Source organism: Amblyomma maculatum, chromosome 7, assembly GCF_055883805.1.
Source record: "Amblyomma maculatum isolate TAMU_Amacu chromosome 7, ASM5588380v1, whole genome shotgun sequence".
Taxonomy (NCBI): Eukaryota; Metazoa; Arthropoda; class Arachnida; order Ixodida; family Ixodidae; genus Amblyomma; species Amblyomma maculatum.
The window spans coordinates 103,756,728-103,779,186 of NC_139350.1; the positions used below are offsets into that span (position 1 = coordinate 103,756,728).

Below are 22,459 nucleotides of genomic sequence, written 5' to 3' on the forward strand. Positions count from 1 at the left end.
CCTCCGTCCACGTCTGTAGCGCAGTTTTTTCTCATCATGTCCACCTACGTCCATTCTGCCTAGTTTATGTGAGACATTAAAATAAAGATTGCTTTTTTTTTGTACCAACTTTTCCGTATTCTTCATGTAAATCATAAACGTCGGCCGCGAAAGCTGAGAAGCTTGCCTTAAGTCTCTTCGACCCCCGGCCGTAGACTTTCTTCTTAAGCCCTCTCATAGAATCTCAAATAATTATCCCGATAGGTTACCGCTAGTAATGCGATTATCTCTTGGCCGATGCATACTAAACTGCACGAAAGAACAGCAACAAAGTGAGCGACTTGGCACAACACAATACTTTATTAGAGAAAGGAATCTTTATAGGTGCACATAACCAGACAACAAAGAAAAAGAAACACTACCCTCACTTTCACTGCTGCGATAGAAAGTATAATCGTATCAAACCTACACGGTCTAAAAACAGAAAACAGACAACCACAAAGAACTCGAAAAGGAACGTAATGCATCACATCAACCGCCTGTAGCATGCGCCCGTACTGAAGAAGCTACGTAAAAAAGCTATTTCTTTATCAAGGACGCTACAGCCGAAGGTGATGCGACCCGCGCATCCGCTTCTTGTTTGATCAGGTAAGCTACCACCAGCTCACGACATATCTGTTCACTGAGTTTAAACAAGATATTCGTTTTATTCAGCAAGGGAAAACAATCTTTGCAACCTCTGCATTGAAAATGCGAGGTTGGATGACACAGCACATTTCAACGACCTACGGTGTTCCGCCAGTCGTTCATTGATATGCCCGCCAGTCTGGCTGCTGTAGTTCTTGTCACAAGAAAGCGGAATCTGATACAAAACACGTATGTCACAGGGTGTAAGCCTCTTTTCGTTGTCTAATCATGCATCCCATCTTTGAACTATCACCACCATGCTCAAGCCTGTCGCGCACAGCCACTGCGCACACCACGCAGCCTATTCTTCGCGGTGAAAACCACGTTAACTTTGTACCGCACCCCCCTTTTTTTCAGGCGCTGTGAAATGCCGCGGACGTAGGGTATTTCCACCATAGGTTTACGAGAGCTTTCCTCAGACCGTCCCGTCTTAAAGAGGATCTTTTCAGGCAGCTGTGACAAGGTTCGATCAGGAAAACTAGCTTCTTTTAGCTTGCGTAATTGTCCCAGGAAGCCTGCCTCCACCTTATGGTTGCAGGATTTTGAACGGCACGATTTCAAGTAATTTCAAGCATTGTAGTTTAGGAGCGGCTTTTTCGTCCGTGTGTTGTATTCGCAGCACCTTCTACTCCCGTGACTGCTGATCTTCAGGTCAAGGAACAGGATGGATCCTGACTGTCGCCATTCAACGGTAAGCCTCGAACTTTCGCCCCTTACTTGAAATACTTCAGGACGTCCGGATTAATTCGAGGGGAGCTTGCTTTCAAGATATTCAAAAAATCATCCACGTACCGGAGAACAATCGCTGTAAGGTCAGGAATATCTTCCGCTAGTTCTTTATCCACTTTACTAAGGAAAATATCCCTCAGGATAGGCATGACTCCGGAGCCAATACAGACATCACACTTCTGGACGTACTCCGCCCTATTCCTTCGTGGGATGGGGCGGAGTTCGCTTAGTTTAGTATGAAGCCTCATCAACTAGCCCAATTTTTTGGTTCTTCTTTCGCCGATGCCTTCATATTTGAATGTGTTTCACAGCATTGTCCACTTATGCTTTCGGACGCATCGCTTGTGCCCTGAAAGTCTACAAACAGCACTCTGATTCAAGCCCTGGCTATTCCTATGCATCACGCGTCACCACGAAAAGGCTATCATCTATACGCCTACCACTTGGAAACCCATCCTGCAGTTCTTCCAATGGATTACATTCTACTAATGCCTGAATTTTTATTTTGTTGCCTTCATGTCCAGTTTGTACAAAACTGACCTTGTAGTGTTTGGTCTAGATGAATTTTTTTCTTCCTATCTTCGTTTTTTTTAAAGGTTTGCTTGATTTTCATTTTGCTTTTTGATCTCGGAATTGCTGTCATCTAAAGTTCAGAAAGTAAATTTGACTGCTTGAAATCCTTCTAAAGTTTCCTTGCTTCTTGAACCAATGGCGTCAATCAGCTTGATGGGAATTTCATTCATCTCTATAGTTGTACTACTTCTGAACTATTTGTGTACGCCTTGTAGCTCAGATTGGCCAGTTCTAAGTTACTTTCTGTAAAACTTTCTGATGCTTATTTTGCATTATAGGAGATTACCGCATCATCTCGCCTATATTATTCGGCTGTACCTGAGGTAGTGCATGTCATAGCGTCGTTCCCATCTTGACATTTTCCCTTGGAGCCTGAATCTGTCCCTAGTCTCTTTGATTCCTTTTACCCAATCAGCTTATATGGCTTCAGAAGGTTTTCGCTCCCCCCTGCCACTTTGTGTTTGGTCGCTCTCTTCTGTCATCCAATTATCGATATGCTGCTTTATTTTATTGTGAACGACTACCTGCACATCCAGGTTCTTTCGCCGATAGGATTCCCATTTTCTCAATATTTCGTCTTTAGAAAGCGGCGCCTTTTCCTCCCCACATTCTATAGAAGGCACTGGTCCTCGCTAGATCGCTTGCTTAATTTACTATTCCACAAGCGCCGCGGCATACTCCTTTTTTTGCCATCTATTTGAGGTTTTTATTTATTGAATTCTTCTAGGGATGAGTGGTGCTAACTTGTTATAATCCCACTCCTCCTTGTGTTGTTTCTCTGCCGTATCCTCATTGACTGATTCTATTAGAGCTAGTTGTTTGTCGGTAAAATTTGCGTTTGCTCTCTGGATTTCCATATTTTTTCTTTCTTTTGACTGTGTGGGTCATATGGAGGATAAACGCTTAATTTTTTTCCCAGGCTGTACACGCCTTTGTAATCTATTTCCACCCTCGTGAGATTACTGATCATTCCTGGTGCCTTATCTAATAATAAATGGTCGCTTGTCTATTCAAGAATTCTCAAATTATCTCTTCTTGTATATTTCGTTTGTCTATTCACAACTAGATTCTTTGCCCTTTGGGATGCACCTTTATTTACCTTTGCCATCTGTGCGCCCACACAGAGCCTTCAAATGTGAATGCATATCCCTCATTGCGATTATTGGTGAAAACATCAGGATATCGCCAGATTGCGGAGACCACTGAATTGACCTGTTGTATCTTTGTATAGGCAGATGGCACCTCTTTCCATTCACTGGGCGTCTAAATCAGTCAAATCGACAAACGAGCCGGTGAAGTATTCGACACCTGTATATAGTGTATCTGAGATATGTCGTCGTGCTTGATTGATTAGGGATTACTGATTACGTGATTTGTTGATTGATTAGTTAGTAATGATTGGTGATTAGTGCATGAAGCGAGCCTGTTGTATTTCGGACATCTGTGATGGAACCTGTGGCAGTGTACCGTGCGGCAACGTCAACATACATTGTACCTGACGTGTGTAATTGAGTGGGAGGGGGCAACGTTTGAGGATGTCTTGTCATGATGGTGGCCCGAATGGCCACGGAAACTTTATATGATGGATTCCGAGAACGCGGGAAATGTCGCTACGTGTGAGACAGCTAAGCGGTTAATCTTGATGCAAAGGCGAAATTGCAAGGAACATGAAACAATGAGTGCGCAAGTTATCAAGCATCATCCTCATTTTTTTCTCCTACCGGTAATCTGACGCGATTGATATCGCGTAAGCCAGGTGCATGTGCAAAACAAGTGATCTAATGCTAAAAAATGCGCACGCATCTTTTATATGCTATGTGGCGCCAAGCACACAAAACCTACATCAGTGGAAAAAAGAGCAGTTGATGGTCCTGTCAGCTTTCAGAGCTTGCCCAGCAGTTCTCTCAAATTAGTTTTAAGGTTATTACGAACGCGTAGGGTTTATAAGAGAACATGTTAAGTGTCCAATAGGTCAATGAACACTTTCGACCAGCCGCTTGTCCGCAGATGGACGTTCGTTCTCAACCCCCGCCCCGGAATGGTAAGCGGTGAGCCATATGATCTGGAAACAGACGAACAATACTGACTGACACAAATGCGTTTATTGATATTACGCAATCACAAAGCCGGATAATAAAATACGCTAGGAATCAGTCATCCTGCTCACCGATTGGGACACCCAAGCTGGACCAGCAAAGACGCTTCGAGGCTTCTTGAGAGGAGGAACTCGCGCGAAATGGGTGATTGCAATGGGCGAACCTTGCTGCTTGATGAGTAACTACCGAACAAATGTCCGCACGGAATATTTACGACGGCCAGCGAGAATAGGGGTGGTGCACCAAACATTCAAAATTTCTGCGAGTGAATTTGGGAATTAAGTGCCGTAGGCAGCCGAGTGAAGTAGAATTTATTTTCGCATTATCTGCGCTTGATAACAACACGAGCCAGCTTTTTTCTGACCACAGTGTCTCAAAGTATGCATTCCTCCTTCAGAAAGCCCAAATTAACTCAAGGCCAGATAAAAAACTTCTGCAGCAGATTTGTTTATCTCTAAACAATTATTTTTTTGGCTGTAAAAGAGCGTCGCGGTTCGCATTATTGGATATATTTTTTGAAATGGACTATGGGGGGGGGGGGGGGGGGGCAACATCGAAACCGTCGAATACCCCCGGCTGTCCGACGAACTGTAACGCACAGTAAGCACGTCTTAAACCTCTAGCGTTAAAGAAGTTATGTTCTCTATTTGTTTGCCAGGGAAACAGTGAGTCATCCGAAAAAGGAGTATGATTCATAATTTCTCCTACTTGTGTGCTTCCTTCTATATCGTATTCCAATATGCTTGTCCACGAAAATTAGCCAGTAAAAAGGAAGCAACTTACATTGCAGCAAAGTATTCCTGATAGGAAATAAGTACGCTGAAGTAAATGCAGATTGTTCAAATCTCGAGATTCACGCCTCCGCTCACTTGCGCCGCAATAGGGACGGCTGCCTGGTGTGGCCGTAAAAGTAACCTCTTGATGAGCGCCCCAGTGCCTCTTGGGCCGATTACTATGAAGATTTGCTGCAGCAAGGGCACATCTGCAATGTCTGCCTTTAAGTGTCAGCAGCGCGCGAGTAGCCATTTGCGCCACAATGACAAAGAGAACTGGATGTGCCCAACCACGTTTATATCAGACGCCTCTTCTGTTCTACGTCCGAGCTTCGTGCTTGAAAATCAGACGTTGTTCGCAAGTCTAGAAGTTTGCGCTTCTTAGACCATGCCGGTAAAATGTGCACCAACTGTTGACGCTTAATTTAAAAGTGACTGTTTTGAAATAAGGACAGACCGCGACACTATTGTGTATAGGGCTCGAGTGGTGCACCCTGCTGCAGAGAAATCAGCGCTTTGTCGCAGCTTCAGGGCAGCCAAGTCAATTTGCAATCGAGGTAGGCCCAAGTGGCTTGCCAGAAAGCAGTTAGCCGTATTCTAAGCTGAGATTTAATTGCGCGGTGCGTACAGGTCGAGAGCTCTACAACAAAATGACACTGTACACTTCTATAATACATGGTGTAGTATTGATGAAAAATCTTACTTTGTATTAGAGAATTTTTCCCATGGTGGTCGTGAAACGAGAGGTGAACACGAGGACACGGGAATATAAAAAGCGGACAGAAATTGGTCAATTGTGCTCGACATCGGCATTCGGTGCTTTGTGCTACCCGTAGTTTGTGAATACGAACGGAAAGTGACTATCAGTGGCTTCAATGCTGACGATCTAATAATTAAACACTTTTACTTTACCATTTTATTTCCCGCTGCGGATAAATTACAATTTCGATCCTTGTCTTTATGGGTTTTCGGGCGGCACGATCATGATATGTTCGCCCGAACTGCGTTTCAATGCATCCTAGGCACCTTCTTTGCTAGTCCCTGCGTCGGATAGATTTTGCTTAAAAACGAGTGTGTTATGAAAAAAACCACCTTCCGTGCTTCCCGTGTTCATTTGCACTTTTTACGAAGGCTGAACAAGAGGACGTTGAAAAGAAGCTGGCTGCTGTGAAGCAAGAAAATCGGAAATTGCAGAACGACCTTGCAGCTACCCACAAGCTGATTCGGCTTGCCAAGGAAGCAATCACATGGCCCGACCAGCAGCGAAAAGGAATTCTCGGAGTCCTGGGGAAAATCGAGGTGGGTTCGCTATTCAAAAAGGCTGCACTAAAATGACATTATACATTCATTTCAGCACGGAGTTTGATTCCCGTGGCAAGCTTCACATGTCAGTTATCTCGGAGCCGTAAAGAAATGCATGTTTGAAACAGTAAAATTCTATCTAAAATATTCGCTCAACGTCTGACCAGGTGACAACGGCGTGGAAGCAATTAATAGGAAGAGTCTGAGTAAATGAAGAGCAATTGAAGTATGAACGATGCGAACTTAACCTGCATTACAGACGTCATGAACCTGACTGCTGAATATTATTCAAAGCCTTTTCTTCCATCTGCCAATTTTGCGCTGAGAACCCGAACGTGAGGTGAGCTCGGTGCTGGAATCGTAAGGTAGCCGCTAAATGTAAACGCAGAGCTCATCGACTCCTCTGTACTAAGTTACCCGTGTCATTTTCGACATATTGATGTTAGCCAATGAGCATAAGGGATTTGCTTTCTTGTGCTTAAAAAGTGCCGAATACTCGATGTGCTGCATGCTGCTTAGGTAGAACTACCCTGATTGATCTTGCTTTTCAGAACATGTTCCGAGTAGATTCTTCAATGCAATATATGTACTAAGGCAAGTGGTTGCAGTGTTGTTTGCAGATGGAGTACCAGTTAGCCATAGATTTTAGTAGGTAATATACACACATTTTTGAATTACAGGTCGGAAAGCACGATAGAATGATCTGAAAACTACAGAAGATTTTGTAGTCCTAGTTTAACGCGATCCTGTATGTTGTTGAGTGCTTTTTGTGGTTCTTTAGTTTTTCTGTAGTAAATTTTGGTAGTCTGTAGTTCTGCTGTGGTTTTGGGAGGTAATTATACTCAAAATATACTGGTTACTGGACGAATTTCTATTTTATTTGTTTCGTGTTTAATAGCCGCGCATAAACTCTGTTGGGTGTACAGAAATTTTCGTGTTGCTTTTTGTACTGACTTCACACCGTCATGTAGCCGTTACGGCCGTAATCACTCAGGAGGACAATCAAAGGCTTGCTAAAGCAATTACTTAACGTGTAAGTTTTTGCAAGCATAATACATGCATCTACTTCATCGCAGCGGCGATAGCAGCAGACAATCTAGACAGTCCTCGAACTACGGAATGCCCTACGGAAGCATTGGCGCATGGTTGTTCGAGGCATATCACAGCGCATTGGCATTTCAAGGAAAGCGATAAAGCTGGCACTCGGGGGCATTTAGCGCGAGCAAAATGGTGAACGAATCTTTGCGGCACTATTCCAGTTCAAACAAGCATCCATTTATTTAGTATAGTCTCAATACATTTCTGTGACAGGAGCATTCTAGAATCCCCATGCCGCATTAGGACGCTTTCAACGAAACACTTCGCGAATTCTACAACGGTACCACTAGGAAGGAATTTTGCATCGCTTTTGCGAATCATGCATTCCATTGCTACTGTCATTTATTGTTGCCGGATGTCGACGTCATATAGGGGCTGCGTAAGTCCCATGGCGACCTGTTGGTGCATTCTCATGGGTGGTTGGATTGACTGCAGAATTCTGGCAGGTCTTGTTTGCGGTGTTTTGCGGCGCTGCCTGTCGCGTTAACTCCTGACATAGTGTGCGACTTCAGCGGACAGTCATATCCAGTAATACTTCTAAACACGGCAGGGAATACGCGTAAAGCCGAAATCACGAGAGGTTCTTAATGTGAGAGCTTTGTAGGATTTATTCCCGAAGGCCCTATGATGCAACAAAAAGGTAGCCAATCGTGTTGAGTGCAAATGATTTATTCACGAGGACGCGGCTAATAGAAAATGTTATTCGATATTTAGATAACCTTGGAGTACGCAAAATGACTGCCTCCTAGGAAATCGATGAGTCACTGTACTTCGATGCGTGTGCGCTGATGTTGCGCGAAATCGCTAGTGTCTACGGTTTAAAAAGGAGTGATCATATTATTCCAGCGGCTGTCGACACAGGCTCTTGATAGTTGGTTCCCATCTGGGTGCTCTCGCCTGAACTTGTAGATGGCGGCGACGTCTAAATCCTAAAGGCGCAGGTATTATCGAGCGAGGCGCCTGGATGGTCCTACAAACTGGCACTCCACCACAATGCGTTGCGGTCACTCCCGACATTGAATTGTCGTCCTTGCTGCTAGATTTCAAATTTTTATGTGACCCGGGTGATGTTGAGACTTTCTTGCTAGTCCGTCGAATAGTTGATTCCGGCTTTCGGTAGAAATCTGTCAGTGCACGCGTTAAATTAGTATAGGCACGTACCGTCTTTGCCAAAAGTAACTAGGCTGACGGGTTTCCTTCTCAGCAGTGTCTAGAGCTGTTTTTCTATCCTAAAAGGCAAAAAATGGCCTTCACAGATAAGGGTGAGTGGCTTTCTTTCCGTATAAGTGGTTAAAAGTTTGAGATATCTCAAACTCTGCACAACGGGGCTAAGGAACAAACCGCGCGGCCTGGTTACTTTTGGCAAAGACTGTACATTTCCTGTTTCGTTCATTTTTGCTTCAATCAGTCCGCGATGGTCCCAAACTGGATTTAACGCTATATGCCACAGCACAGCTCAGTTAATTATCTGGGTATTTACCAGGATTTGTTTCGGTTTCGATCGCTCCGAGCACGAGCGCGCGATGATGTCAAGGATGTGATGGATGGATGGACGGAATATCGGAGCGTCCCCTTTGAAACAGGGTGGTAGCAGTTGCTATCATGCTCATTTTCCCCCTATATCTTAATTTTGTTTTAGATTATACCATCCTTCTAATTATTGAATCTTTGTTTATACATTACTAACATTATATCACTTTTCTGCTTTTAAGCCACCGATCGTCCAGTCGTTTTTTACCAGCTTCCACCGCAGGTTGTTTCACCCGGCCAATGGCATCACTAAACCAAAGACCTTCAGGTAGTGACTGCGCCTGCATAGACTTCCGCTGGATACCACTACATTCGAGTATATTATGGTCAGTTGTTTCAGTGGAGTTACCACCTACTGCACAAGCGTCATCTTCATTGTTAAATGTCTTGTTTTAGCTGCTGGTTCTAAGGCACCCTGATCTATAGCTTCAAAAAGTAGTGCAATGCCTCTTGAGTTATGAAAGATAGCTTCCTTTCTGATCTGCTTTTTCCACTTTCAGTATAGTTCCACAGTGTTTCTTCTCCATCGAATATATCCAATTCTTACCTTCTGTGTTTTTCACCTCTTGCTTAACGCTCTTTTTTTCTTCGTTTTGACCAGCATAGTTACTGGTTAGTTTCCTATTTCTTTTCCTGCATTTTGAGTCAACGCGTTTTAGGTATAGGTATTTAAATACTTTAGCTGCCCATATTTTACTGTTCAATTTCCTCAGGCGTTCCTCATATAATATTTTACTCTGTGCTTCCCGTACTTCGAAAGATGCCCAGCCCATATCTTCCTGTACCGCCTCTTGTGGTTTTGCCATGGGCACCTAGTGCTAATCGTCCGACGCCTCTCTGATTATTTTAATGTTGACTGCCCCTCTGACTTTAGGCACAAAACCGCATTTCCGTAAGTAAGCCCGGGCACCCTAATTCCTTTTCAAATACCCCTCAAAACCTCATACCTTCTGTATCCTCCCGATCACATATGCTTCATTATCCCGGCATTTCTTCGCCCTTTGGCTTTAAGCGATTGCTCATGATTTCCAATGTATGCTAATCCTTCGTTTACCTATACCCCGAGATATTTGCATTCTGCTACTCTGGGTTTTTCATGACCTTGTATTTTAAGACCCTGATCAGTTCAGCCGTTTAAAATCATCAGACCCGACTTCACTGCACTAAAACTGAAGCCTAGGGCGTCCCCTTCGTCTCCGCAATGCTTAATTAGTTTGCAATTCTTCCAGATTCTCAGCTGGCAGCCCAATATCGTCTGCATACATCAAACTGGGGAGGCACGGCTCTACCGCCTTTCCACCTAATCTATATGACAGGTTTGAACCTAGGTTACTTTCTTGTATCCTTCGTTCCAAGTTTATCATATAAAGCATGAACAGCAGCGGTGATAGAGGACAGCCCTGTCTTAATCCTTTGTATACTTTGACATCTTCCGTACTTCTTATCCCTTCCCATGCAATTTCTACTTTGTTATCCCGGTATATTTCTTGTAGGAACTGTTATCTCATAACCGATACCTTCTTCTTTAAATATGTTCCACAGGTGTTCAATGTTTACGTTGTCGTACGCCCCATTTACGTCCGGGAAGGCCAAATACAAAAGTATATTTTCCATTCTAGATATTTAGATGCATTGGGTACGCATGAACAGGCTATCATCAAAGCGACTACCATTTCTAAAGCCGTTCTTAAGTTCTCCGAGTATCTTGTTACTTTCTACCCATGCTTGCACCTTTCATTCCACCACCTGCATGGCCAACTTCCACATAACAGATGGTATGGTAATCGGCCTGTAGGCTTTTATGTGCATCCTTTCTCCTTTCCCTTTATAAATCAAATTCATTTTACTCTGCCGCCAGCTGTCCGGAATTTGATAATTCGTTATGACTGTTTCTAAAGCTTTTAACAACGTTTTCTTACTTCTTGAACCATGTGCTTTAATCAGCTTGGACCAGTTCATTAATCTGCTGTCTTGTGTTGCTTCCTGATGTGCGGAGATTACACTATCGTGGTTCTTAAATGACTCGGCTATAACTCATTTGATGTAGTTCACTGCAATGTCTCCCTTTAAACAACTTCCCTCATTATCTTGAATCCAGTCACGATTTCTTTGTTTCTTTTACCTAGCCAGCTTATATGGTTCGACTTTTCTTGGTCCACCTCTAGAGGCATCGTGTATGTCAGCCATCCAGCAATCGGTGAACTGCTTTATTTTACCTTGCACGAGGGCCTGTACATCAAGTTTCTTTTGTCGATATGATTCCCGTTTTAGGCCGATTTTCTCCTAATATACCTGCGCTTTCTTTGCTTCTCGGTGTTCCCTTGAAGCAGTCCGCCGTTGTTCAATGGCTTCCTTGATTTCCTTATTCCACCAGATCTGTGGCTTCTTCTTTCTATTCGAGCAGTTTGCTACTTTACCCTCCTTAATTCTCCTCCTTATGAGTAGTTCTACCTGTTCATAATCCCAGTCTTCCATGGGGCTTTTCTCTATTGCTTCCTCTATGGCTGCTGCTATCTGCGCTATTTGACCGTCGTTTAATTTTGCGTTTACTTTTTCTCTAAGTTCCATTTTTCTTTCATCAAGGACTCCATCTGCTGTCTAATACCTTTATGATCACTTCCCAGAGTACACTCTCCTTCCTCGTCTAATTCCATTTTCGTGACCTTGCTATAAATTCCCTGCGACGTAAGACAGTAGTCAATGGTCGTCTGCGTGTTGCGAAAGTCCCACGTGATTTGTCATTCGCATTTTGTTTCTGCATTTACTATAACTTGGTCGTGTCGCTCACAGAAATCTAGCTTTAGCTTCCCGTTATAATCCGTGCGTCCATCCAGATCGTTGATGTCGCCTTTCGTGTCCCAGAGCAGAATAATATCGGCCCTGAGACATTCAACAAGATCCTTGTTTTCTTGCCTGCATTAGTGTCCTCTTCGTAAATAAACTACCCCTAGCGATGTCCTTATGCCGGCAATTGTTCCCAATACCCAGATATGTTCACTACAAGATGATTTTATTCTTTGCCAATTTGTTCCCTGGTGTATCAACATACGTAACCATCCACCCCTTTTTTCCGTTCTCGTTCTGTTGCACCGTTCTCAGACGTAGCCTACTCTAAACGGTGGATCTTCTAGATCCCTGAGATGGAGTCTTGCATAGAGCGTACACATCTATTTTGTCATCCTTCAACTGCTGTTCTATCTCTAGCCATTCCGGTCTTTTTCTACCTCATTGCATGCTTATGTAGCTGATCCTAGTGTTAATTCTCTTTTTTTGTACTTTTCTTTCTCGACCTCCTCCTTGCCATTATTTGGGGCTCAGCCTCCGTTTTACGCTTTTTTCTGCTTCACTTCTAACTACCTCTGTGCGCGGAGCCCTCGCGGACACCCTAAAAAGCTACAGGCCTGCCTGCCAGGAAGCAGCCGTTGTCTGCTCCCATGCTTCTTTTAAAATGAATGCCATCTCGCTGAAAAGCCCTGCCAAAACCTTCTTTACATACCTTCCTGTTTACCTCAACCACATCGAAACGCTTCTCCAGCCTTAACTTTCTTATTTCGTGATAACTGTCACTGCGTCCTTTTCCAGCTTTGCGTTGGATCCTAGAATCTCCTGTACTGTGCATACAACTATCTGTGCTTCCTGTGTTATCTCCACGATATCGTCAACTTCCTTAGTTAAACCTTTCACCACTCCTGCAGCGTTACAATTTAGGACATCCTTTAGCCCCGCGGCTACTATCACCATGTTACACTGGACGGAAAATTTTAACAGCCTATTTTTACTCTTTCAGCACTGCCCTCATGGTCATCCCTGGGAAGGTTCCAACTAACACTTGCTTATCACCCTTTACACGTTCCAAGATATCTCGCTTGCACCTGCTCATGTTAGAATCTCCGGCGATAAGCACCTGGGCATTCTCTCTCCCTCTCCCAACTGCTGGCTCCTGCTTTCGGTTGTCTGTGTCCTTCTCTCTGGGATTTTCATTCTTCCTTACTTCTTCCTTTTTTTTCCGACTTAGTAGAAGCTTCTAAATAACTCTCTCAGTTCGGATTCGCTTGATCTACTTTGCTTATGCCTTCCATGCCAGTGCTGATCCCAGCCACATGGCCTGCACTGGAATATTCGTTTTCGTTTTTTACAAGGACAAAGTCCGCCTGACCTACATTGCTTCATTGCTTATGCCTTCCATGACAGTGCTGGTCCCAGCGACGTGGCTCTCACTGGAATGTTCATCCTCGTCGGTTCCAAGGACAAAGACAGCCATTTTTTTTTCCATTTATGGAAGCTGTTCTAGCAATTTCGGCTTTTCTGCCCTTAACAAACCTTCATTTTCTAAACCGTCCACACCAGACACTAAATTGCCCATTTCTCGTTCAAATGTATCTGTGCGTTCTGGATGAAGCGGTGAAGATATGAGCACAATCCTATAAAACAGCGGACATTAAGGGGTGAACGGAGAAATGGCAAAACACTGAATGCGTGAACTTTCTCGCAAACGATTTGCACGCCGGTGGCATTCGCCGAATGGTGTGTTGCAAATGGCGAAGCACATTATCTTTCGGCGACCAAAACTACATTTTGAGTTCAGTTGGAAGTCCAGCATGGCGGAAAAGTACCACGATCGATGAAAGGTGACGGAGATGGCTTTCAATATAATGCCTAATCAGTAATCACTTAGTTATGTGCTCGGCCTTAACGACAAACTCGAGACTTTCTTGGCGCATTCACTCCTCTTCCGGCCCGACCCCGGAACAGTGATGACGGGTTCGTAGATAAGTATAGTTGTTGTTTAGGATCGGTCACCTCGCACCACCCGCGCGACTTAATTGTTGCGCAGGAATGGATATGAGGAGACGAGGTGCCCTTTTAAAGGCACCTCGTCTCCTTTATTAATAAACCTTTTAAAGGTTTATTATTTTTACTATGTGTTAATGACTTAGCTGATAACGTCACTTCACCCATACGCTGTCATGTGGATGTCAGTTTTATATCGCGTGAGTAACACACCAGAAGATGACCTTGAACTAAATTCCTCTTTTTTTTCAGCTTCTGTACCTGGTGTTATACTTTTAGAAAAACAGTGATAGTGTCATTTTCTAATAGTACGTTTCCTTCATTGGTCACTTACTCTTTCGATGACTTATCCTTGAACAAGGTTTCGGAATAAAGTATCTTTGCGCCATATTTACCACTAAGATATATTGGCCAAGACATATCAATTTATCTTGAACTAAGACAATCAGTAAGCTTGGGTATTTGAGGCGCAGTTTCAGCAATTCTCCAAAGGAGGCTAAAACTAATGTATAAATATTCAATTTGTCTTATCGTGCGTTATGTTTCTTCTGTCTGGAGCCTTCATAACCACTATGACATTAACCTCATTGAGAGCATACAACAAAAATATATGAGGTTCATATATCGTCGCTATGATTAACATTTCTCACTCTCGTGCCCTGTCTTCCTTCTGATATTCACCGGTCAATAGCAGCCATCACAGCCTTAAAATATACCTTACATTACTCGATCTGATAACTTTACATATTTTCTTCCACGCATTGCTGAATTCCAGAACTCAATTCCTATTACAGTTCGGCCACTGCCAATAAATAACTTGCGGTTAAAAGTTAATTCTGTCGTTGTTAGAGTGTGTGGCTGCATTCTCGTTTAGGTGCTGTTATATTCAGTTACATATTTGCCCTCTGCCTTATTTCTCGTGAATTTTTACCTTTTGTTTGTTTGCATTTGTATGACGTTTCCAATATACATTTGTGTAACCCACTCTTGAAATATCCTCATAAAGGGCTACAGTATGTATAAATATACAACTAAATAAATAATAACGAAAACTGGGAAGCACTCTACCTAATAGCAATTACGAAAAACAAACTTACAATCAAGACGGCAACTTCGCAGCCTGCACATATTAAAATAAGCAAGGTAACCGCGTACTATTCCCGAGACCACCATAGCAGACAGCGTGATGGGAGCTATAAGAAAATGCTTCGTCGCTTCCATCGCAAGCACTCAGAAAGGCTTGCAGTCTCACCAATGCCGAAGCAATATTAAAAGGGTACTCGGCAAGTGTTGCAAAATTAGAAAGGAAATGAAATGCTTAATAAAAAGCTTACCTCTCTCGTAGAACAAAGTGAAAGACATCATTCCAAGTGGCACGTTTTGTTTCTTGTCATTCACAATGCCCATTTCCCCGTGCACGCGATTGTGTTATGCTTAGCCCGCCTAGACAGTTCAGCACGTGAAACGCAAGCGTATGGGTCGCCCAAAGTGCGCTATTGCACCCGTTTATGGCATCGCTTGTGCCACCCGTAATGCTGCAAGGACGTTGCGTATTCGAGTTCAAAACACGCTTCATGGGGATTAAACTTTGCGCTTACAGTAAAGCGGAACCAGGCAACATGGTCTCAAATGGATGACAAACCGAGGCTGGCCGTGCGTTCTGCGCAAACATATCGAAACATCACGGGAGCCGATGTTTGGGGGGAGGGATGCAAAGTAACTACCACTGTAGAGGTAAAACATGGCTTAGCTCTGCTATGCCTGAATGTACGTAGCGAAAAGCAGTGAATACATCGGGTTCAGAAGGTAATTTCTCCAGCCTTCTGCTCCGTTCGTCAGCAGCTAAACCCTCCTTGGCTTTCATGTCGAGCGCGTCTATGTTCACCTGCGTTTTATAATTCGTTTACAGGAAAGCAAAGACGCAGGATCTGTCACTCGCGGAGGCAAGAAGCGCCGCCCGGTGGCGTTGGAGCGCACTCGTTCCCGCATGGTCCTTATAGCTGATAGCAGATGGGTGACGTCACATCCTTGGCGTCACCCTCATTGAGGGACTTGACTATTTTAGTCTTAAGTACCGTCAAATTGCGCGTGAATCGCAGTATCTGTCACGCGCGGAATCCCGCTATCATCGTCACGGTAAACAAGCGGCTTGGGAGGCGTCTGTGGCGCGTTCGTTCGGGAAGGCCACGTTTCGCAGTGCTCTCTGCTGTAAACTGCGCGTCGTCCTTTGGCCGAGGTTTTGCGTCTTCTGAAGACATCATGGACATCTACAAGATTGTGCTGTCTCGTCTGCAGTCCGGTAAGGTAGTACTCAATACTGTACTGTTGCATGGTGACTTAAATGCCCTTCCGTACTGAGCGCCTGACTTCAGGGATGCCCTTGCCCGTGTCATGGACCTTCGGAATATCGTCTGCATTGGACAATTTCAAATGAGCCTTTTTGGATGGTTACTAGTGAGAATAGCATTTCAAAACAGAAACTTGTGGACTTGGCGGAGCTACGCGTGAAAGGGCTGAAATGCATGATATTTGATCAGGAACCAAGAAATATTAAGGTGAAGCTGCTTTGGCTCCCACGCCACGTGGAACATCGCCAGATTTTGGAAGCTGTAGAGTCCTATGGCAATGTTCAGACCATGGAGCGAGAAAAGTGGCGCTGTATGGAACACATAGAGACAGCGAACCGGAAAGTGTATACCACACTGAAGGATGACGTTTCATCTTCCAGCATTCCTCATATTCTGAGTGTGTTTGAGATTCAGGCGTTGGTAATCATTCCTGCAGGACTCCACTGTGTCTTCGGTGCAGCAGAGTTGGACATGTCCGGCGCAAGCCGAATGCCGCGAAGCACCCAGTGTCGTCATTTCGGTCACACACTGGATGCTTGTGTCTTGACCTATGCCGATAGGTCGCGTCAGGGCTCTTTGTCTAAAGATGATGGAGTTTCAGAGCACATTATGGGCATTTCGGATGTTGTGGACGCTTCTGGAGAGCTCAACCCCGCGGTTCCGCATGAAGCAATCGCCAATAATAATCCACACGACATCAAGCCACCTAGTGAACCTCCCGACCCCAAGACTCCGGTCTCTGCCCAATTTGAGCATGGTGCATCTCATCTTGAGCTGTCTAAAAAGCCGCGTTCTGCTGCAGATGCATCTCGAGATCTGCCACTGGGGGTTGCCGAGAAGCTAGCGGATGTGCGTCCACTCCGTTTCGTCGCTGGTGTGTCGTTGCAGTGCAGTGCGCCGTATCTCGAGTCAACTATCTGCGTCTGCAAGGAGCTGCCGACTGATCTTCGTGCTGCGAGTGACTCAATGCTTGCGATATCATGGCTGGAAGCCTCAGCAACATCAGAGGTCTCCATTAACATAAGCGCGTCTTTGAAGCGTCCCGCGGAGGGGGAGCTTGGTGTCAGCGCAGATCCAAGCAATGTATTAGAGGAGAAAGCAAGAGGACGATTGGCTTAAAAAAAAAAACGGGCAGTTACAGCTCAAACGATCGCCAATTTGCCGGCGACTCTACCCGCTTCGGCGGATGGAGTTGAATAATGCACGTCGAAAACAAATGGCGAGGATCAAAGCTTTTGAGATCGCTACCCTTTACGTTAGATACTTGCGGAATCGACGGCGCCAGTGCCATTTAAAGCAACTGTTTGAAAGCAGTCGTGTGAGTGTAATTGTAATTCAGGACCACGTGGTCCTGAATTACAATTACGAGCCCACGTGGCCTTCAAGGCCACGTGGGCTCGTGCCGACCTATGTCTTTCAAAATTGGGATTTTTAAAATCAGGATATTAAGAGCCATGAAATTCACATTCTTAAAGCGCCTTAACTTTTGCGAATTGAAGCGCACCTTGAACGAACTATATGAGTTGGAGAGAATTTCTCCGGGGCCGTATCTTGATGACGTCAACAATATTAAAGCACAGTTACAACAGTGTAGTGCAGAAAAATATCGGGGTGCCTTTATTAGGTCGCGAACACGGTGGTTCGGTAATGAACAACCATCTCGCCGTGCTTTTAGTGATGAAAGGCAAGCTGCTCTTTCTAAGCAGGTTTTAGAAATTCGTTGCGGAAGTGATAGGTACACTGACACGCCTTGTATTCTGAATGCCTTCTTTAACTACTATGCATGGATATTTAGGGGTAGTAATAACTCGAACAGTGGGTCTGATTTCAGTCATATAAAAGATTTTCCTTGTCTTGAAGATGAGCAGCGGACAACCATTGAAGGATTCATTACTTTAGATGAGGTCAAGTCGGCCGTATGTTCACTGCAGGGCCAAACGTGTACTGGCCCAGATGATCTAAATAGCGAATTTATGCGATGATGCCTACCTTAGCACCTGCCTTATTGGAACCTATTAGTGTAGGTTATGAATAGGCTTTTTGCCTCCCACATTCTCTAGTGGTCACACCATACTAATACCGAAAACCCCAGACTCATGTCAGATGAAAACTGTTGAAGGGTATCGTCCTATATCCTTATGCAACGTGGTATATAAAATATTTGCTAAGGTTTTTTTTTCTCGTTTGCAGCTTGTGGCATTAGATTTATTAGGGCCACGCCAAGTGTGTGGAATCAAAGGCCGTAGTATTAAAAATTATATCCATATTGCTACAAAGACGACAAAGCGGGCAGTGGCGCGGGCGGAGTGCTCCTGCTAGGCCCGCTGGCCATAAAACATATTTCATCGTCATGTCATCAAGTCATTATGTTTCTGCTGTGTCGGCGTGTTCAGTCGCTTGTCATGCCACCACGTAACAATATTGCACGTTCTGTGATAGAAACAGTGTGAGATGAGGTCAGTCAAGTGGCCTTAGTTGAGATTGATCTGGCAAAAGTTTTTGATAAGATGCGTGATGATTTTTGTTTGCTTTATTAGAGAGTGCGAACATTGGTGATGTGCTGCGTAACGGACTCTCAGAAAGAACTTGGATATTATGCCCTACACTATATGGTTTTTGCTTAAAAAGAAGCTTCTGAGGCGCCATGTGACCTTTTTGTGCTCACGGGACTTTTTAGCCTGTTTAAGAGCCGCATGACCGATCGCCACGCAAAGCCACCACGCTTATCGAAGTCTCTGTTCAGAGAGCAATGTGCTATGGTGCGGGGGGTATATGCTGCGCAGGATCGACCTCCTGCCTGGTTACATTTACTTGATGCATCTATATGTCTCCCGGAATTTTGTTGTGATCAAAGTGAGAGCTCGATGCTCGTGTAACTGTGTATTGACAGGTTGCGGAATGCGAGCTATTTAAATTGCTCGAACGACTTCCATGCAATAACAAAAAACCCAGAGGCATGGCACAGCGGTAAAGCGTTCGGCTGGGCATCCAAGGAATCGAGGCTAGGTTCACGAAAAGATGCTAATTATGTTTTTGTAATCAGGAGTAGTCTCACACCCCTTTAGCGTTGATAGGCAATGCCGGCAGAGCTTGGTGAGAAGGCTGCCCATTTGCCTTTGGCTGTGACGCCTCGGCATACCCACACAGCATACGGCATACTCGAAGCTCGACTCTGTCCCTCGTAGTGAAGCTTTTCACTTCAAACACCTGCGCCTCTCCTAGTGACGTCACTCGGCGAGTTCGCGCAAGCGCAACTGTGGCTAAAAGTGATCACATGTACGCCAGACCCGGTGTTGACTAGCCTAGTGAAGCTGTTCGCTTCAAAAGAAGCGGATAAGTAGATATCGCGGAATAGTGGGACTAGCGCGAGGAGCCACTTGGGTGTTTTAAGGGTGCTCTAGAGTTGTTGGCTTCGGATTGTTTTGCGACCCTCGATTCAACGCATTGGTGAGAAAAAGAAAAAGGATCCGTATGCTGTCGCATGGGAGAAGCAACCTTTGATGTGAAATTGGCGTTCCCTGATCGCAGTGCAAAAGAAACGAAACGCCACCGGTTCATCTGGCGTCTTTTCTTGGCTCCGATCTAGCCTCAGAGGTCTACATGTTCTAACGAGACCGTCATGGAAGTGAGCAACCACGCTCGCAACAAACCGGCTGCACGGGCACTATAGCTGCGCAGTTCCCATGTGATTTGGGGATGCGAAGTTCAATACCATTCAACATCACTCTGTTTTTGATAACCTTTTTCTGCTGAAGGTCCTTCTTCTAGAATTGTCTTTGAATGAACTTAAAAAGCGACGAGACTAACGGACAGTAGTTAACTGAAAATGTGTTCAAAGAGGTCACCTAGATATGGGCTTTTTTTTTTTCTGGGGTGAACATTCTCTTATTTGGCATCACATTCAATGTGCAGCGTTGGGCTTCAACCGCTGGCTACACCGGCACTGTTGAGCCTGTTGGACGGGGAGACTGCTCTGGTCCTGTCAAGAGCCAGCAGGTGAAGGAAGATCAAGAGAAAATCAAGGCAGTGCCGTCCACTACTCGCAGCACACAACTGTGGAACACAGCGTTCGGGAGCGAGTGAGCACTTCTCGATTTCCTCCCCGCGTCTCTGTTCCGGAGCACAGTGTGCTTTATTCATTCCAGCCGCTGCGAATGGTGCCAAGTATGACCGAGTCAGTCTTTCTAAAATTGCACTTTTAAGGCGGGGCAGTTGAAGGATATTGCGATAAGGTGTTATGCGCATGTTCGTGGGAACGGTCCAAGCGTTCGTCGTGTTTCTAGGTTTGCTTTTAACGCTTATCTTTCGCTCGCACCGAGCAGTTAAACCTGCAATTGAAAAACCAGTACGCTTCGTTCTTGAAAGTATTCGGGAGAAACTGGGTGATATTTGAGCCAAATTTTATGAACCTATTGACAGAAATGATCTATGTCTCTTGTTTCGAAGCAATATTTTGTTTCAGAGTTTTGTCCTGCTCTCATGACGAATATTTAAGATTGCCTTCCTAGAAGAATGGGATGCGTTTTTGAAAATGAATCCCAAACAACTCGCAAGCATGCCTTGGGAGAATATACGATTACATTGATTGTTATGTTGAGTTGGCCAATAAGCCACTAAATATTCACGAATCTCTTTTAATAATTATCTGAAATTCCTCTGTACATTCTCCTTTGTTTTTATTGCGGTGACAGCCTGCGTCTTCTTACGCTGGCTCACTATTACTGAAAAATGGCGACAGTAACATAGCAGTTCACCTGCCGATGAAGATAAAAAATACGTTGATGTAGGTAAATGTAAAATACCTGATAATAATTGTAGTTGTTTTCATAGTGCATGCTTATGAAGAAAGCCCAAAAGAGAAAGACCGAAAAAAGAGATGACGACCCTGTAAACTTAAGAAAACTTTTTCATATAGTGTCGAAACCTTTATTAATACTACTTCTCGAACTTTATATATTGCCACTGGTAAAAAATCGTAAACATATTTATAGCCATAGAAGAGGAGTTGAAGGTATACATCTATTCCGTTTACCCATTGCGGTTTCTGGTTTTACCATACGTCATGAGTGTGCAGCGTTGAAAAAATAAAAAATATTTATTTTGCACATGCAGCTTCAGCTCTCAATCCAAGCCCGCGCTAGGTAGTAAAAATAACAAACTGTGTTGTGATTTAGCTCTGGTTAACCCTAGTTGAATTTCGAAAGCATCGGCGGAAGCTTCCTTTGCCTACTACTTTATTCCCCTATCACGCCCTATCAGTGTAAGGTGCTGCATTATTGGGGCCCTTGAGCTCATCCTTTAGGGGTATGACGCGAGAGCGTAAGCGACCAGCCCACATATAAAGTCATGCTTCAACCAAGCTGTATGGACGTGTCTATGTATCGTAGGGGTAACAAGAATGCAAACGGTTCTCGCAGGCCGATTCTGATATCGCCCTCCCATATGGAAGGAGCGACCCGAGTTGGCAGCTCCTGCCTGTGGCATAGGGGTAATGTGAATTCTAACGATATGGCAGGCTGATTTTTTTTATGAACAGACCGTAGCTAACGCCTAGTCACGGCATACCTCCGGCCACCCGAGGTCTCGCTTTTGCTGTCGTAGTGTTGCTTTCGCAATAAAACAAAAGGTTTTGGTATACCCCTGACAATATTGAAAACATCATCAGCCCTCGTGATGTCTGGTTCTGGTATGGGTATGACTGAGTATAATAATGTGGCATTAGGAGTCAGCAAAAACTCTAGGAGACGAAATTCTATTGTTTTAAAGAAAGCAGGTTCAATGAGTGATAAAAGCGTTGTATAAAGTTTCCTAATATTTGACCACTCGGTCTTCCTACAGCCTACAACGCTTAGCGCCAGAAGCTACAACATGAGCATTTCCATGTGTACTAGAAAAAATTAGAAGCTTCACGATGTTCGTATATATTGCCGGAATGTTCATATATTTTTTCAGTTCTGTCATAAAGATATTTTATATAACAGCACAAACAAAGTACCCCACCAGATTACGCCGCACACGTTACCCTTATTATTTTTCCATTGTTACGAGGAGTGGACTAGTTTCAATCTCAAGAGCTACAAACAGGTGGCCCTGAAATAGTTACATCCTGCAGCCGCACTTACCTGATCAGGAGTGCTTCAATGCTGGCGGTGCTTTAGCAATCGACTTGTGCAGTGGAAGTCATAGCAGAACCATTCGGATGTCCATGTATGAGGTAGTTAGGCCGGCTCACACGCAGAGAGAGCAAGATATTACGTCAAAGTTTGGGGGTGGGCCTCTACTTTAGCAACGCGCTATAAAAGTAAAAATCAGTGTCATTGTCGTTATGGTGCAACGACACCACAAGATTGCTTACGTGATGCTCTTGTAATAAGACCGCGCCTAGGAAGATGAGGTTGTGCCTGCTTTTGGTGCAGTTCTCTGCGCGCAGACAACCGAAACTCTCTTCGTATGCAATAAGGTTGGATTTCCGCACTTCATTACGCATATCGCTGACATTGTTCCATTTACTAATTAAAGTTGTGATGAGTGTTAGGAGACATCGGGGAACCTT

The 22,459-nt window shown here is 44.4% G+C and overlaps 1 protein-coding gene across 2 annotated transcripts in view; it reads left to right on the top strand.

The window, feature by feature from the left end:
- The first annotated feature begins 922 nt into the window (after positions 1–922).
- The window catches only part of LOC146184233 (uncharacterized), a 32,191-nt gene continuing 10,654 nt past the window's right edge, over positions 923–22,459 (top strand). The window contains exons 1-3 of one of the 2 annotated variants that reach the window (XM_084609307.1): positions 923–1,357; positions 5,969–6,136; positions 19,819–19,985. In XM_084609307.1, the coding sequence (XP_084465433.1) occupies positions 1,331–1,357; positions 5,969–6,136; positions 19,819–19,985 (362 nt within the window). In that variant the 5' untranslated portion in view covers positions 923–1,330. The remainder of the gene's footprint in view (positions 1,358–5,968; positions 6,137–19,818; positions 19,986–22,459) is intronic. The other variant, XM_084609306.1, reaches the window with a different exon arrangement.